Raw genomic sequence first — 18,369 nt, 5'->3', positions numbered from 1 at the left:
ATACATATGCCAATTCCAAAGTAGGCTTTCAAAACCACAATTAAGAAACAAAACAAGACAAACAAGCACTAACAAAAAATACACTGTTTCCTTCCATTCTCATTTTCAAATAGAAAATCTCCTCATGGGTAAACATATAAATCTACCCTCCCTTTTTTTTATCACAATGTGCTACAATTTTTTTCTTACTTAGGTAAATAAACTAGCACCTTGAAATTAAATTAGTCTTTTGTAATTCTGTCAGTATTTTTTAATGTAAGCAGGAAGATCCTTCACACAGTTTTGGAAGTGGTGCTTAAAACTTTCTCAGGACCTGCTTCTAGTGCCTTTCAGAGTCATAGTGTGCTTACAGTGCAATTAGGAAACAAGTGTGGTTGTAGTTAACTGTTCCACTGTTAAAGCCACATGCTGCCCTAATAAATGACAAGACCCGAACATGTGCTTCATTGAGCCTGCATGCACTTCCACAGTCCAGGTGCTTTTGCTGTAATGCCTGGCCGGGCACGCTTAGATTCTGCGTGACATTTCTTTGCAAGTGCTCCCGGTAAGGCTGCAGAGGGAAAATCATACCAGATATCCTTGTAATGGAAGCCTGAAGAGTGAACTATTGTACAGCACACCAGAGCCCTATCCCAACAATGCCGTCTTAGTCAGATTCATTATCTTTTCATTAGCACAATGGGTCTGCCGTTTGGAAAATGACTGCTACCTTTGGATTTCAAATGAAAACTCAGCAAAAATCTTGGCCCAACTTGCAGGAGCCTCTGTTAAAGGCTTGAAAATAAATGTAACACTATTAATTTATCTTCAGGGAGTTTCCTGTTTGCATTTTTCTCTGAAAGTCTGTGTATTGTGAGTTTCATCAAGAAAGTGAACAACATTATTTGGAAAAGGGCAAAGGTGGGACTCCAAGTAATTCATTCCAACAGAAGAATGTTCTGTTCCCTTACAATTACTTACATAAATGCTAACATTGTGGAAGCTTTTAATAACTACAAGTCTGATAGTTCCTGTGCAAGTATTTTATAAGTACATGATTGCCTTTCCACTCTGTCTTCTAGAACCTCACTGTCAAGCAAAGGCTAAAGAAATAAATGAAAACTCATGGCCATGTTGAAAGTCAAAACCATTCAGCATCTGACTTGCATTATTAGGAAAGACATGGGGCATGATTTTCAGGAAGCTTATTCCAGTTTTCTTTGTGTTTATTGTGTGTACTGGTAACAGCTAGATGTTAAGCAGGAGCAGAGATCCTCATAGCCAGTCTTTCCAAAACTCTAGAGAGCAACAGCTAGCTCAACTCTTCTCTCTGCTACTTCAGTGATAGGCTCTCCATAGATTATATTTTAACAGATAATTAGTTTACATCCAATTGTGCTTGTGATATTCTAAGTCTAGGTTATAGATAAGCAAGCAAAGTGCGTGAGAGACTGTGGTTTTCCCAAGGTTGTAAAAAAAATAATTGAGCACATTTTAAACAGCCATAAAAATGAACACTGCTTTATATTCTGAGCAAGTCTGACAACAAAATACATCAAAGTACAGATGCCATCAAAATCCAACTTGGTGAACCAGTGAGCTTTATTGAGGTTACTTACAGGACTATGGGTAAGGGGTTATTTACAGGAGCAGGAATAACCCAAAGACAGCTGCATCTCCAAAGCCTTCCTTAACAAGAATGGTAGCTCCTCCAAACCTGGATTCCTGGCATACTGCCCAGATTGTACACAGCTCAACATGTTAGAGAGTGTTCCTTCCTAGTACTTCAGTTGATCTAAACCTCTTACAGGGAGCTTGGCTGGTTTCTGCTTCTTCTGGTCTCAGTCTTCTTTGCAGCCTATCTGAAGGTGCCTTTCTGCAACTTGGATTGTTTATTTCTGGGAAGATGAGGCCTAGTGAATCTTGGTTGGCTTCAAGGACTTCCTGAAGCTCTTTTAAGTTGTTTACCTTCCTACTTAAGGAGCTTCCCTGCAGGATGGATTTTTTTATTCCTTTTTTTATTTAAGATAGAAACAACCTTGTTTCACATGTCAATCCCAGATGCTTCTCCCTCCTCTCCTCCCCCTACCCCCTTTCAAGCCCCCCCCAGTCACCCACCCAATTTCCACTCCATGGTGAGTAAAGTGGAGGCCCTCCATGGAGGATCTCCAGTCTGTCATTTCATTCAGGGCAGGGCCTAGGCCTTCACTGGAGAGTCCAGGTTGAGAGAACATCCCTCATTGTGGGATAGGCAACCAAAGTCCATATGTACCAGGGATAAATACTAATCTAGGAAGAAACAGCTTGTGTGGTACATTGTATACACTGCCTCTTGTGAAAAGCTTCTTTTTTAAAAAGTTTATTCATTTTTATTTATTGTGTGACTGCATTGTGTTGCTGTGTGTGTGTTTGTATGTGTATGTCTGTCTGTCTCTCTGTGTCTGTGTGTCACTCTGTTTGTGTCTGTGTATTCCATGTATATGGGACTCTTGGAAGTCAGAAAAGGGATGTGTATCTGCTGGAACATGGAACTCAGGTTACTTGGAAGAATAGCAATAATCTCTTAATCTACAACCTTACAAATCCCTTCCTGTCTGTGTAACATAATTATGCATAGGATTCTAGCTGCAACTGAGTTTCTAAGTGTAGTTTTCACTTCCCTTTCTGGTTCCTCACCTCTTCCCAGTTTCTAAATCTGAGTAGTATGTGCTAAGAAGGTGGCTGGAATAAAATAAATGATGTTTGTCCTGGTAGATGGCCCCAAATTGTATTGTAGTTTCAACACTTGTACACCTATGTGACTACTGCTCCATTTGTGATATGATATGTGTTCCATGACTCTAAGAAGACTCCAGTGCTGCCAACCATCCACACACAATCAGTTTCTATAATGCTAATTTTGCAGGTTTAAAGAGTTTTATTTTAAGGATGTATATGTATTTCCACAGTATGGCGTTGGACTCCATGCATGAGACTTTGGGATTGATTTCCTGAAAGTCCTATTTTCAAAATTACTTTTATTATTTTGCCTATTATGTCCTTAAACATTGTTATTCCATGTTGGCTGTGGTACTCTTCTTTGTTTCTCTGTTTCCACAGAGGTCTTGATGCAGGACTCTGGTCCCTCATGTATCATGTTTTTCTGGGTGTGCAAAGGTAGAAGTCTGTGTTAAATTTGTGTTTCACATGAATTCCCACTTGTCAAAGAGATTTTCCTTGATCCACACTATTCCTTTGAAGTTCTATGGAAAGAAGTTGTAGTTCTGTTTTTCAAAGATATCCCAGAAATTGCCAAAGTGTGATCTGTGGCCTGTTTTGTGTGTCTAAGTATGGGAGGTGGAGAACTGTGACACTCCTCCATATGTGATCTACGTGTGATCTAAAGAATTGGAGGCAGTTTGTATCTCCAGTGAATCTAAGAACACATGCCACATGCACAAATTGCTTGGATAATTAAGACCTCACACAACCATCCTCTTCCATTGAGAACATTTTCTGTCTGTGCTGATCATAACAAATCTTTCATCTTGCTTTATGGATGGTATCTCTGAAAATAAAGGCACTTTTACATTTTCTCTCCTTGTTCTAAAATGAGACCAGAACAAAGTTTTAGCACTTTGGTATCAGTGGTTTCAGAAATGCATGCCCTACACTGAGAGCACCATACTACCATTTACTAACACCCCCTCATGCACTCTCATTGTCCCTTCATATCAAATGAGTGGTCTATAAGAACAAATTAACAAATTCAACTTATCTTTGTATTGCAAAAAACTCTCCCTTTCCTCCTCTCTTAACTGTCTTTTCTCTCATGTTTTTGATGATTTAAATATTTGTGGTCCGATATCTGGGAGAAATATACATTTAAAGCTATTTTCATTGTTGTTGTTTTATAACCCATTCTTTGTAATGGGAGTTAAAAAGTAAATGATGAACAAGCACTGCATAATTTTAATTTCACTGTGTAAACATTATATATTATACATTGCATCTTTATTGAGTGAAGTGGGAGAGTATATTTGGGTCAAAATATCAATTTCTAGTAGATATCAATAGCCTAATATAAATGTATGCCATCTTAAATTGGATTGTTAGTGATTAATATAATTATCCTTTGTAATGCATACATGATGGAAATTTGAATATCCAATGACTAGCAATTGGTAATGAATCTTTAATGAAATGGTTACTGTAGGGAGAGATCTTATGTACCCGTAGCATTGACCACGCCTCTTTAGGCGTGGTCACAGGTACATAAACCATATGGGGGATAAAAGAGCTGGGGGGAAGGAGACGTTCTCTCTTTGGGTTACAGCTGAGTCTCAGAGAGCAGCATGCAGACCTTTGGCTCTTGGCTTTCTTGGCTTCTCATGTAAGTGATTTCTCCCTCAATAAAACATCATAGGACAACCCTAGTTTGTGTAGTTTACTATTTCCATGATAGGTTATGGTTAGCACATTGAAAAATACATTGAAAGTCAACAAAAGCAGCTTTGCTCCTGTGTTTGTTGCTGAAGCATAATTGTATTGTTCAGTCATGCTTCTAATCCCAAAGTTTCTCAGTAAAAAAGTCCCACGTTGCACATCATTGCCAAATCAGCATCCATTTCATTTGAAGATTTTATGAGTCCTTGCTCTTATATTTTTTTTTCTAGATTTCCCTTCACAGTGCTTTTAATTTGATGCATGTTTTATGTTCTTCTTTGGCTTAATAATGAGGGTGTGTGAGGCTTAGCAGGTGCTTATTTGTCTGCTATGATGTCACTAGCCATTGTATTACTAATGACTAGTCTTGGTTGTCATCCTGACCACATCTGGAATCAATTAAAAGCCAAGAACCTTTATAAGCCTGTGAGGAATTATTCTCGGTCAGATCATTTGAGGTCAGAAGGCCACTCCTTAAATGTGAGCTACACCTCTGATAGCAGCTCACATAACAGAACATAGAAGAAGGGAACTTTTGCTTTTTTGACTGCTTGTCTTCATTTCTTTTGGCAAGTTCATCTATCTTGCTGCTGGGACAGTCCTTCGTTACTGTAGGAACCTTATTTTTCATGATTCATATGTATATTAAAGAGTGACAGCTCTCTATGAGTTCCCTGAATTCTAGTACTAGATTGGGACTGCTGAGATATCCAGTCTCCTAGACTGAACAACCATTAAATCCCTGACTTTTCTACCAGGAGACAGTAGACAATCTAATAAATTCCACCCATGTACCCTATATCCCCACACATACATGTATGTGTACATAAATGTATATACCCATATCAGTTCTATTCCTTTAGAGAACCACAGCTAATAGAGTATTTATTCTTTGTTGGTTTAGTTTCTGAAGTTTGCCATTTTACTCTATACTGCCTTACTCTTTCTTTGTTTGTTTTTTTGTTGTTCAACCTGCTGACACTGTCTTCTTGGACATGGGAGATAGAGAGGAAGGAAATATCACAGTGCTGTGTCCTCTGGTCTAGACCTGTAAATTCATGAGGTAAAACCACTGGTCACTTGGGAAGATCTTTCAAAGACTGGCACTCTTGGATTCCTGGCATCCACAGGTTTTTTAGTGATGGAATACTACATAGTCAACTGGAAAACTCTACCATCCTCATCTCATGGGGAGAAATTCCTTGCTACACTTGGTGACCATCCTGGGCCAGACACAGCGCTTTGCTTCATTGTTCTTTGGTATGGCCAGTATCTGGTGCCATAATATATTAACTGGAAACCCAAAGCATTTACTCCCTCGGAACACCATTGGGTCTCTTGCAAAAGCCCTTCATCTAAATTCCTGCCATTTTGTATTGTTCAGTTTGAGATGCCAGTGAGTTCTTTCTGAATTGGAACCCACACAGTTCCCTTAGATACCCCTGAGATTCCTCTCATCAGGCTTGTGAAGAAATGACCTCTGCTAGTCCCTCTCTAATGAGCAACTGCTCTCTAGCCTAGTGCCCATCATGATCAGATACTATTTAAATTTTTACTGGTGCCTCTTAGGAGGCCTGGGCAGTCTATGGAGCCTCTGGTAGTAGATCAGTATTTATCCCTAGTGTACTAATGGACTTTGGGAGACCATTCCACATAGAGGGATGCTCTTTCAGCCTAGACACATGAGGGCGGGCCTAGGCCCTGCTCTAAATAATGTGAGAGATTTTGAAGATCCCCTATGGAAGGCCTCACCCTCCCTGGGGAGCAAAAGAGGATGGGATAGGGTTTTGTGGGGGCAGGGGAGGATGGAAGGAAGAGGGAGCTGTGATTGACATGTAAAATAAGATTTTCTAATTTAAAAAATTTTTTTAAAAAAGGAAAAAACTTTTACTGTTGCCTCTAGTGGTCAGATTTCTCATTAGCTTCATGTGTCTCATGGCAGAATGCTCCTCAGTTTGTTGCCTTTGTTGGCTGGATGCTTAATGTATTTTCCTTGCCTCTGGTATTTTCACTTTCTGATATATATATATATATATATATATATATATCACACATATATATTTATTCCTTTTTGAATCTTTTTATTTTGTTAAGCAGTTGCTAGAATTAACACTGCACTACTCTTCAAAGCGAAGTTTAGTATCACAGATTCCCCACCATGTTTTGAATATTCAGACACGTGCTGAAATAGTAGGGGTAACCGTGCATACATTGATGCCACACAGTATTTGTTGCAACGTTCCAGGGAAGACCTAGGCAGTAAATAATTTAAACCATTTTAACTTCACTCTTTTTAGAATGAAGGCAGTATTTTTGTTTGATTACAGCAAAGCCTAGTCTAATTTTTCTCTGTACTTAATATAACCTTGATCTCTGGGTCTTTATGTACATTGACTCTCAGATTTGTGTATACCTAACCTCAAGCAATATATGGGAGTTAGTGTAATATGTATAGAATTACTTTCAGAGTGTTGATACCTAACTTTTACCACAATTATATTAGCCAAGAATAAATTCGTTTTCAGTAATAACAGACACACACACATAAATTTGTAGCTGATTGGGATATTAAACAAAACAATTTTCTGAATTCAATCTGAACTTAATGGAACTTTGTATAAGAGGGAAAATATGTAATTGCCCTTTGAAGGGACAACAAATGAAGTAATGGATTTCAAGTAGACTGTGTTAATTTTGGAATATCTATAATCTTAACAATAATGAATAAATTTCTATCTTGCAGAAATGCTTTCAAGTCAATATCCTAGGAAGATTATGTAGTACATATACAGTTTTGAATTTTGAATATGACCAGTTCAAAATAGTCACAATTTTAGAAGCCATGTTGATAAGTATCTACTTGAATATATGCAATACCATTTGTAGTATGTGCTTGCATTTCATTTTATTTCTGTTTATTTATTATTTTTATAAAATGACAGTAGGTTAAAATTTAAACTCTTTTTCTAAAACACAACTGGATTACATCAAATTCTTTCAAAGAATAATTTCAATAAATGAATGAACCAGGTAAGGAAGGCATTACTTAAGACTATTTCTGTAATGGAAAGAAACTGCTCACATCTTTGGAAACAACAGACAAGAGCAGTGTTTTTCTAGGCTGAAGTAAATTATAAAAAATGCTGGAAGTTATTTGGGTGAGGTTTATCCATGTGATTAAACCTCTGTGTCTGTTCATCATTGCTTGTGGAAATAATGTCTTCTCCTCCCATACAAACTCACAGATTAAAAAACAAAGTGGTCTTTCTGGTCTCTCAAATTGATGACTGTCCAGTTTTTGAGAAAGGCATTCCTGAATTATAAACCTAGAAAGGGACTGAGATTATAATTGTCTTGAAAAAATTGCTTTTAGTATGAAGAAAGGAAAGGAAAGAAAATCCTGAGGAGGTTGAGGTCTGCAGGAAAGTTGTTGTCTGAAATTTAGAACCCGAGCACACATTGCACTCATGATGTTCATTTGACTTTCCCGTATAAGTCAGAAGCAGCTGTTGAGAAATCCCCAAACAGATGTAGTATTACACAATAAATTAAAATATTCATGAAAAGAAATGAGACAAAATTATATCAGATAAGAATTTTCCTAGCATTATGTGGACATTTTCTGCTCATTTGGAAAGAACATACAGGAACAGAGATGCATCGTTTCCATCCTGGTAGTCTCCAATCCCATTCCAATCAACAGTTATCACTTGAACTTTCTGGCCCTCTCATGGTGGTGGCCAAGTCCCTTGATGCTTGTGTTTGACTGGGTTACACCTCTGTGTGACATGGCATATATATCAGTGCAGGCTTTTACCTTCCATTTTCTTTATTAGCACATTAAACTCTAGAATGAAAACATGGCCCTTTCTCTGTGTATGTCATGCCACCTTATAACTGTGAAACTGATTTCAAAAGGCTGTAATTAAAGGACTAAAGGGCAGTGAACTGGGAGCCCTGTGTCATTCCCTTTGGTCTCTCAGTCAGGAAACACTAATGGGCATGTTGTATGTAGGTTGAGTGCTGGTCTGCAATCCTTGTGATCTCTTGATCATACTGAATCCCTGTCAGAAAAAGACAAAAAGGATTCTAAGTGAAGATCACCAGAGTTGAATTAAGGTGAATATGTCATTTATACATGAGACATCAAGGAGTGAGTAGCTCTCAAAGAGGTGAGTCTGAAGTCAGTTTGTATAATATCTTACACAAAAATAAAGTTGGCTGACAGCACAAATCAGTAACAGTAACCTGAAGATAAAATATACAGGTGGCGTCTGGTAACCAAGGACCAGAACATAAGGGAGGATCCCACACAGGTCCTTCAAATGGTCAGTGATTCCTCTCCTCCTTCTTGGTTGAGAAGAATATGAGGTAAATCATGTGTATACATGTATGCCCCTTTTTATGTAAGTATAGTGAACACAAAATTTTCCAACATCTCTTTCTTTTATTTTTTAAATGACTTTTTAAAGTTATCACGCAATGATAGATTTTACTATGACATTTTATACATGTACATCATTGTACTTTGTTGTCACTTGTGCTCACTGCAGTCCACTATTGTCACTTGGGCTCACTGCAGTCCACTATCTAATTCTTGCTGTCCCATTTCTTTCTTCACAGCCTCCACCCCATCCCACTTTAGTACAATACAGAGTCCTCCCCGTCATTTAGGCTATCATCCTCCAGTCTCATGATGACTTGGTGGCAATTCTTTTGTGACATGCTCCCTCTCTCTCTCTCTCTCTCTGTCTCTGTCTCTCTCTGTCTCTCTCTCTCTCACACACACACACACACACACACACACACACACACACACACATGCATTCAGTTTCCACAAATGAAAGAAAACCTCCTTTATCTGCTGTTTGGTTTCTCTCAACCAGCAGAACCTATTTTTGGTCACATGAACATCAGAGGACAACTGGCAGATTAACAAAACTCAGATCCTCAGGCTTTGGGGAAACCAAACCACATTTACCTGCTTAGAGCTACTAAAATACTCAAAAGACCTTCTGCCTCATGGCTCTCACTTCATGTGATGATGTTAAGGCTTAGAACCATATATCTAGCACTTGTATGCTGCAAGGCATTGTGTACATTCACAGTATGTAAAACACACCCTAATATGAAACAAAAATTTCTCCATCAGAAGACAGGAATATATATTACACAGCATTATATCATGTATAGACACACCTTAAAATGTGTGTATATAACATGTACACACTTGTATGCAGAAAAGGATGGTATTAACAATTTAGCATGTTTGTTTTTCTTATTTATGCCTGTTTTCTAAGAATTTCATGTACTTAATATGATACCTTATACTACACTATCATATTCAAACATAAAGGTGAGGCTGTTTTGTGTAGTTTAGTCACAGCATGCCTAATCCACTGCCTTACCAGTTTTTACAAGTTCTAATCTGATTACAAAATCATTACCTATTTTGACCTTTATTATTGCTGATGGTGGTATGCTCAATTGAAACCAGAGTATTATTCACCCTGCCACCTCTCTATATCTCCAGACTAATTTAAGACTCTTTACAATATCTTCACTTATTATAACTGTGAATTTGAGCTAAAATTAACTGCACTGTTTTATGAGATCTAAGTTCTAGATTTATAGTTTCCCATGTATAAAATTATCATCATCTTTCTTTATTCTTTCTTTCTACACCTACTTCCCCATTTTCTTTTCTTCCTGTAGTTACTCCATCACAGAGCATATAAGACATCACTTTGTCCCAACATAATAGGATACTATGTAGAATGTACTAAAGAACATTCTAGAAGAGCCTATACCCCATATAGCAAGGTGGGGATGGATTTCCATGCACAGTGTTAGCTCTAAGGCAGCTTGTGATAGCATTCAGAATACGACAATACTAATGTCTCCTCTCCAAACAAAGGAACTTTCTATAGTAAGAATATGAAGCAGAGTAAAGAAAGTGACACTGCAATGGATCAGACATAGAAGACAGAAAACAGCCCACAACCTTTTGAAAATGAAATGGAGATTGTTTAAAGAGGTTGTGGAGACTTGCCAGCTTCTTTTGAAAAGGTTGTAAATGGAGGAAACGAAGGATGAAATAAGCTCATACATTTCTCTGAATTTTTTCCTCTTCCAATTTTCTTCCAAATCTGATATTCAAGTTTTATTTCCAACTTTATTCAGTTATTGCTGTTTCATTACTTTTCATAGTGGCCATTAAACTTTGAGTCTGTCCCATTGCAAATGTATTAGTGTGTGCTAAGAACTTGATGGTATTTCTTGCTTGTGGATTTTACTAGAATCTTCACTGAGGATGAAAAACTTAGTACTCAATATAGCCATGTAGGTGTGTTGTATTTTGGAGTCAGGTTAACTAGATGTGGGCTTGGTGGGTACTTTTAATAGGAAACAAAATATTAATGAGATAAACAGCTTTGGGTGTATCTGTGAGTGTCCTTCCTGAGAGTATAAAGTGAGGACCGCTCCTAAATGTGGGTGACACCATCTCACTGCTGGTTTACAAGTCAAAATAAAAAAGGAAAAGGAGAAATTCTTTCATCTTGCTGCTTTGTGCCTATGGGTGCTACGTGGCCAGCTGCCATGCCTTCCCTATCAGGATGGATTGTACCCTTCTAACCTTGAGCCAAATAAACCTTCCCTTCTTCAAATTGTTTTTGCCATAAAATGAGAAAATCAGTTATGAAGATGACAAGAGTTTCAGAATTCCCTGAGCATAGCTATGGGTGAGGTGACTGGATGGACCATTCAACAACGTTGTAAATCGACTCTCACCTGAAATGTCCTCCATTAAGAGTTTTAGGGAGGTGAAGTCAGAGTTTGGTGACAGTTTGCATGGACCTAGGCTGGTTTTTAGATAGCTCCTATGTCAAGACTAAAAGAGACTTGCAGAAGTCTTGTGCCTAAATTAATTTGAAAAAAAAAGGCCAAGCATCTTACATTCTTAACCAAAGTACTCAGATCTTAAAAGCCGTATTGAAATTTTAATCACATATTAATAAGAATGTTATCACACACTTCCCTTTCCCATACTCAGCTTGAGGTAGCAGCATCTCTGCTTCCTGGTTCTTGTCAGGTGGGTCAGTGGGTTGTGAGAAGACATGGGAGTGAGGAAAGCACCTTAGGATACTGTGATATCTTTTCTGCTAACTGTGAATTGCAAGAACACATGAAATTGCACAACAGAAAGTGAGTAACATTATTATTACATTGCTAAATCCTTGAGGGAACAATAAAAGGTCTTCATTTTCACACGGCTGTTTCCTCCCTTCCACAGGAAGACATCCTTCAGCCTAGGCCAATCTTTTGTGACATTAGTACCATGGCTGTCAATATTCGGTATTGATTGAGGATGAAAAGACCTGTTCATGTCTTCTGAGCTGATGTAAAAGCTCTGTGTTGTGAAAGCAAATCTAACCTTTTTGTTGGGATGTTTCTTCTCCTCTCAGTTACACTTTCATGTATGGGTGTGTATTTATGAATGTATGTTTTCTTGTGTACACAGCAGCTGTTTCTGGGCAACATATGATGCTCTAGATCTGTGATGTGGGTGTGATCTTAAGGCTTAGATGGAATGAGTGTAATAGTGTTGATATTGCAGTTCACATTGCTGGATGACTTTCCCCAGCTTGAAGATAGAGGAGAGGTGGTGTGAGGATGCACTGAATAAAAGACAGAGGTCCCTAGAGTCCGGGAGTCAAAGCCGGTTGTCAACCCAGTCCTGTCCCGCGCTTGTCTGCCTTTTCTCTTTCTTTCAACATGACAGATGCCGCTGTGTCCTTCGCCAAGGACTTCTTGGCAGGTGGAGTGGCTGCGGCCATCTCCAAAACGGCGGTAGCGCCCATCGAGCGGGTCAAGCTGCTGCTGCAGGTGCAGCATGCCAGCAAGCAAATTACGGCAGATAAGCAATACAAGGGCATTATAGACTGCGTGGTTCGTATCCCCAAGGAACAGGGAGTCCTGTCCTTCTGGCGTGGTAACCTGGCCAATGTCATCAGATACTTCCCCACCCAGGCTCTCAACTTTGCCTTCAAAGACAAATACAAGCAGATCTTTTTGGGTGGTGTGGACAAGAGGACCCAGTTTTGGCGCTACTTTGCAGGGAACCTGGCATTGGGTGGTGCCGCTGGGGCCACATCCTTGTGCTTTGTGTATCCTCTTGATTTTGCCCGTACCCGTCTAGCAGCTGATGTGGGCAAAGCTGGAGCTGAAAGGGAATTCAAAGGCCTTGGTGACTGCCTGGTTAAGATCTACAAATCTGATGGGATTAGGGGCCTGTACCAAGGCTTTAATGTGTCAGTACAGGGCATTATCATCTACCGAGCTGCCTACTTTGGTATCTATGACACTGCAAAGGGGATGCTTCCGGATCCCAAGAATACCCATATCTTCATCAGCTGGATGATTGCACAGTCTGTCACTGCAGTTGCTGGCCTGACTTCCTATCCCTTTGACACGGTTCGTCGTCGTATGATGATGCAGTCTGGACGCAAAGGAACTGACATCATGTATACAGGCACAATTGACTGCTGGAGGAAGATTGCTCGTGATGAAGGAAGCAAGGCTTTTTTCAAGGGTGCATGGTCCAACGTTCTCAGGGGCATGGGTGGTGCCTTTGTGCTTGTCTTGTACGATGAGATCAAGAAGTACACATAATTATGTCTTAGGTGTCTCCCCAAGACCAGGCATGTTGTATAATACACCATATCTTGAACATTCTGGACAGATTCTCTGGGCTTGTCTGTTATCAATGGCAACTATTTACCAGTTGAAAAGTGGGAAGCAATAATATTCATCTGACCAGTTTTCTCTTAAAGCCATTTCCATAATGACAATAATGATGGGACTCAATTATATTTTTTATTTCAGTCACTCCTGATAATAAAAATTGAAGAAATAAAAAAAAGACAGAGGTGATGTCTCAAAAAAACAAAACAAAAAAAAGGACAGAGGCTAGAGAGCTGATAATTAACCATTACTCAAGAATGTTCATACATCTCAAAAGTCTCAGTTGACAGGAGGAGAAGAAAGTAATAATTACAACTCAATACCAGTAATGAAATAGTACTTAACTATGTAAAAATTAGTTCTCAACATCTGTCGTGTTTAGTATGGTTCTTTGAGATACTGAGATCTTTCTATAGTGGAATACCCTTACTCTGAGAATAACAAGCATAAACTCTTGTTACTTTTGTTCTGAGTTCATATTGTTTCTTTTATGAAGAAGGTAATTAAGGAATATATATGTGATATATGAACTTCTCTCACTTATTAATTATTTCCCTCTAACTACCGAGTAGACAGTTAGAAAATAATGTTTCAAGTAGATATGACTAATTATCTCAACACACAACTAATACTTTAATGAGCATATAAAGCAATATTTAAATAATTCCTTCATAATAATAAATTCAAGCTTAATCTGAACCTATATATCACGTTGTGAAATTAATGCTGTGGTAACTATTTAGCCATTCCTGGTGAGATGTGTTGTAAATCTAAACTTTATAACAACCAGTAACAAACACATTTCCAGCCCAAAGTTTCAAAATGTTTGTAAGTTTAATAAAAACCCACTACATAATAACTCTAACTTTTCATTAATTCATGAAATATTTACTAGATGGAATAGAAAAATATAAATTGGAAAAATATATATAGCATTATGTGTAAGTCAGTGGCATGTTGGGAAAAGGCATGAGTAAGATGATCTTGCACAGGTATTGCTGGAAAGACAAATTAGGTATAGGGCCATAAGGCAAGAACACTAAGTAGAGAAGTTGGCTGGTAGGATTTGAAAAAATTGCAGCCAGCAAGAGACTGAAAGGACTAAATCATGTTAGATATTTTGGAGCAGTGTAAGGATTTAGCTTCTATTTTCTGGAGTATGAGAAGCCATTAGAGAATTTTGTGCTGGCATATTTTTGAAGGATAATTTTAGCAGGTGTGTTGAAAATAGACTAAGGCAGAGTAGAGTCTGCAACATGAAGACCATTTGAGGGTTTATTGCAATAACCACAAGAGTGTTGGCACAGGCCAGGCTGTTAAAACAATTTTTAAATTTATCCAGCCCGAATTATATTTCAATATATATTATTTTCTAATAAATTGGGAAGAGGTGTGATAGAAAGTGGATAATGATAAATAATAAACTTAACACCTGGAAAATGAAGACCTTTTAAACTGGCGCAAGAAAAAATAACAAGAAAATGTGTGGCAAATCCCTTCCTCTGGCTTCCTTAAGTCATATCTGAGTTTGATTCATTTATGAGGTCTGTGAGTGTTGCTGTGGAGGTCTGGGTATGAGTTTTTGGGCAGGAAAATATTGTGGATGGTGACTGCAAGTTGAGGAATCATGAGTCAACTGTAAAAATAGGAATGAGTAAGAAAATTGGAAGGAAAGGTGATGTAGAAAATGCCATGGAAAAACTAAATGTTTGAGCAAGGGAATCAAAAAGGATCATAATTGAGGCAGAAGGTGAGGTGTTCTAGAAGCGAGTAGAGATGTTTGAGAAGGGAATGTTTGACTGTGACATGGTGCTGATTTTAGTAGCTGAAGAGAGATCCAAGTGTAGAACTGAGTGATTGATGACTCGGTATCTTAGCACAGCTTGTGTTCCTGTGGTGATGGAATTAGAGCTTCTCTACAAAGGAAAACCTCCTCACAGTGGCTCTCAATGTGAGATGTTGCTTTGGATTCTATTGTATTCATTGTTTGTTTATTTTAGAACCATTTCCATTCTGTATTCTTGGCTGTACCAGTGCATGACTACATCTCATGTAATTTCCCTTACCTACCCTGTTAAGTGTCCATTACTGAACACACACTGGTTTCAGTGGTTGGTAGTTGACATTTTCTTGCTGACACACTGATACTATAATGGATACTTTGACTTGCCTCCAAGGGACAAAAGTAAACAAAACAAACAAACAAACAAATAAATAGATGGACCTTATAATTAAATTTTTGGACTGCATTGTGCATGTTTTTGAAAAGCAGAGATACATTCTTTTACTATAGGTGAGTAATCCACATGGCATGTGGCTAATCCATGCCAAACATAGCATCACAATTACCCAAATTAGCACCTGCAGTAGCACGAGATGAAATGCAGGTGTAGAGCATTGGACGATCAAGTGGCTCAAGTATTTAATCACCATGACAACAGTAGCAATTATGATCGTATTTGCTTTCTCTGACAACCCTAGAAAATCTACATAGCAAAAAAATATAGAAAATGTGAAATTAAGATCTGTAAAATATACCAAGAATATGCATGGGGAGTCTGAGTGTATCTCTGAGAGCTTTGAAGGAGCCCTACTTCTTTGTGTGTTTGTAAATGTTTGACAGATTTAGGGCCACATGAGTCCCCAGTCCTTTCTTTCCTTTTAAGCTAGAGACAAAGGCAATGAAAACACAATCAGGAACAAGTGATGCATTGAAACAGAAGCTGAGAAATGATGTAGTCAAACTCAAATCTCTAAATCCCACGTACCTCTCTGGACATGAAGGTAGGCTCTTTTTCCTCCCAAGTACCTAGACCATGATGCCTATAATTAATTAATTGTCCTGTATTCACTGAACTTAAGTAATTTTTTACAAGATAATGATTTTAAGCTTGATCATGCGTAATCCTTTCCTTGAGTCTATTTACTTGGATTCAGTGTGGAATATGCTGAATATGTAGGCTACACTCTCAAAGGTAGTATTAATAGTCTTCTGGACAGCTCTGAGTTCTTGGTGGCATCCTACAGCTTAAGAGTTTAAAATTTTCCATTCTTTTCAGAATATTGTAAAATCAGATTCTCAATGGAGCATTGGAATCATGTGATTGACTTAAGTCAAGTGCCCCTCTCTCTGAGATCCTAATTCAGAGATAGTGTAATGTATAAAAATCCACAGATAAACGTTTTACTAAGCTTCTGTATGAAACTGAGATATGTCTCTCTGGGATGACATTTAGAGAAAAAAAATGCTAAAAGGTCTGATTCCACAAATCAAGAGTTATAGGCAAGCAACACCATCAACTAGAGGCCACAGTTGTATTTACAAAGTTAGAGCTTGTCACTCTAACAAGATCCCTAGTGAGTCATAGATACATTACAGTTCAGAAGCACTACTTTAGAGAACTTGAAAGCTTCAGGGTGATTGAAATCTGGAGTAGATTCATGTTTATGCATAACCTGATAAGCCACTCTTTATCATACTCTTCCAGCCTGACCAGGAGTCATGAATAGCAACACGGTTTAGCAAGCATGTTGTTAGGAGCATGGAACATCCATGAGGAGCTCCACTGCTTATAGTATTATGCAAGATGTAGGGAAGTGAGGAATGTGTGATGAAAGGGGTGTCCTGATCTAAATAGGAATTAAGACATTTCCTGAGGAAAAGTGGACCATAGTGTCTCAGCAGGGAATAATTCATACTTATAGGCTCAGCAAGATGGCTTTCCTAAGGCAGACATGGTTACCTCTGTCCCTGAATGTTCAGTTAAGTAGCAACTGAGGCAAAGTGAAAATCAAATGTTCCATGTTCACAGGACCAACTGGCTTCCCATTTCCAGTCACTTCACACTATATTTGGTGTGTGTGGGGGGGGTTGTTTGAAACAGTGTCTCACTATGTAGCCTTGGTAGGCCTGACATTTGCTATGTAGATCCACTGACCTTGAACTCATAGAGATCCATCTGATACTTATTCCTGATTGTTGGGATTAAAGGTATGCACCACAATGCTTGGCCTTGAACTGTTTCTTAATGTTTTGTATGGATTTGAGTTATCTGGATAGATTCAGCATCATGTGTTCACAGAATCCTTTCCCAAAGAAACTGTTCAGCTTTTCTTGAAGGCCACACTATCCTTCATTCAATATGGGATGCATGTGAAGTCAAAGGAGGGTAGCATACATATAATATTATTGATTACCATAAGTTCTTCCAGGTACGGCAATTAGACGTAATGACTACATCCATTCTGTCTTACCCAGAACTTCAATCTGTTTCCAGAACTTCCTACTAGACAAACTAGTTCTAAATTAAATGAATACTATACATTCAGTTTCTCATATAGCTTCCATTTTTCTCCTTTTCATTATTGATGTGTGTGTGTGATATGTGTGTAGTATACTTATCTGTGTATACATACCCATGTACAAGCCAAAACTGAAGGATGTTAAGTCTCCTACTTTACTGCTCTCCATCTTATTCCCTTGACATGGAGTCTCTCAAAGAACCTGAAACTAGGCTGGTTCCAGCAAGCCCCAGCTCTTCTCCCATGTCTGGCCCCAGGTTCTAGGGCTACAGGTCACACATGTGGCAATCCCCAGCTTGGTATGTGCTATCTGGGAACTTGAACTCAGGTCATCATGCTTGTACTATAAAAAAGGGGTCTTGAGTCATCTTCTCAGCCCAAGTACCCACTTCTTTCCACCCTTAGGAGGACTTGACAGTATCTTCTTCCGCTGTGTCTTGGGTGAGGTGTTGATACCTATTCTAATGGATAAGAGGGGGCATTTCATAGTAGTTCTGGTTTGATTTTCCCTGGTGAGTATTAAGTTCAGGACTTCTTTGGTCTGTTATGAATCTTCTTTGGACAAGTATCTATTTATAACCTTTACCCATATTTTAATCAAATATTCTTTTTGAGCAACAAAATATAATTGCTATCATTGCTTTATTTTTGTGATAGAGATACCTTTACAGAAAATAGACAAGTACTTTCTGGTAGTGTTTCTAGCAATGTTGTATTGTTAAATAAAGATGTTGAGGTTGCTTAAAATATTCTGTAAATTCTCTATTGATATTCTATAATGGTTAATAAACTTCCTCTCTAAAATATATATGAAAATCTTAATTTGACAGACCCTGTTAGAACAAAGAAATAGTTGACCAAAGTTGATTATAAAACTCAAGAAAATACATATTTAGTTATAATCACCACACTAAAAAT

General features: G+C 38.2%; 2 protein-coding genes across 13 annotated transcripts in view; both read left to right on the top strand.

Moving 5' to 3' along the window:
* The window catches only part of Pcdh15 (protocadherin related 15), a 1,295,283-nt gene that overhangs the window by 884,431 nt on the left and 392,483 nt on the right, over nucleotides 1-18,369 (top strand). The gene's annotated exons all lie outside the window — the stretch shown is intronic.
* Nucleotides 12,112-13,140, top strand: LOC121134224 (ADP/ATP translocase 2-like). Its single transcript, XM_040732074.1, has one exon. The coding sequence runs from the start codon at nucleotides 12,181-12,183 to the stop codon at nucleotides 13,075-13,077; it is 897 nt and encodes a 298-aa protein (XP_040588008.1). The 5' UTR covers nucleotides 12,112-12,180; the 3' UTR covers nucleotides 13,078-13,140.

Source organism: Mesocricetus auratus, unplaced genomic scaffold, assembly GCF_017639785.1.
Source record: "Mesocricetus auratus isolate SY011 unplaced genomic scaffold, BCM_Maur_2.0 Super-Scaffold_100027, whole genome shotgun sequence".
In the NCBI taxonomy this organism is placed as follows: Eukaryota; Metazoa; Chordata; class Mammalia; order Rodentia; family Cricetidae; genus Mesocricetus; species Mesocricetus auratus.
Note: the sequence above shows the minus strand (reverse complement) of the source record. Positions and strands in the feature narration are given on the sequence as shown.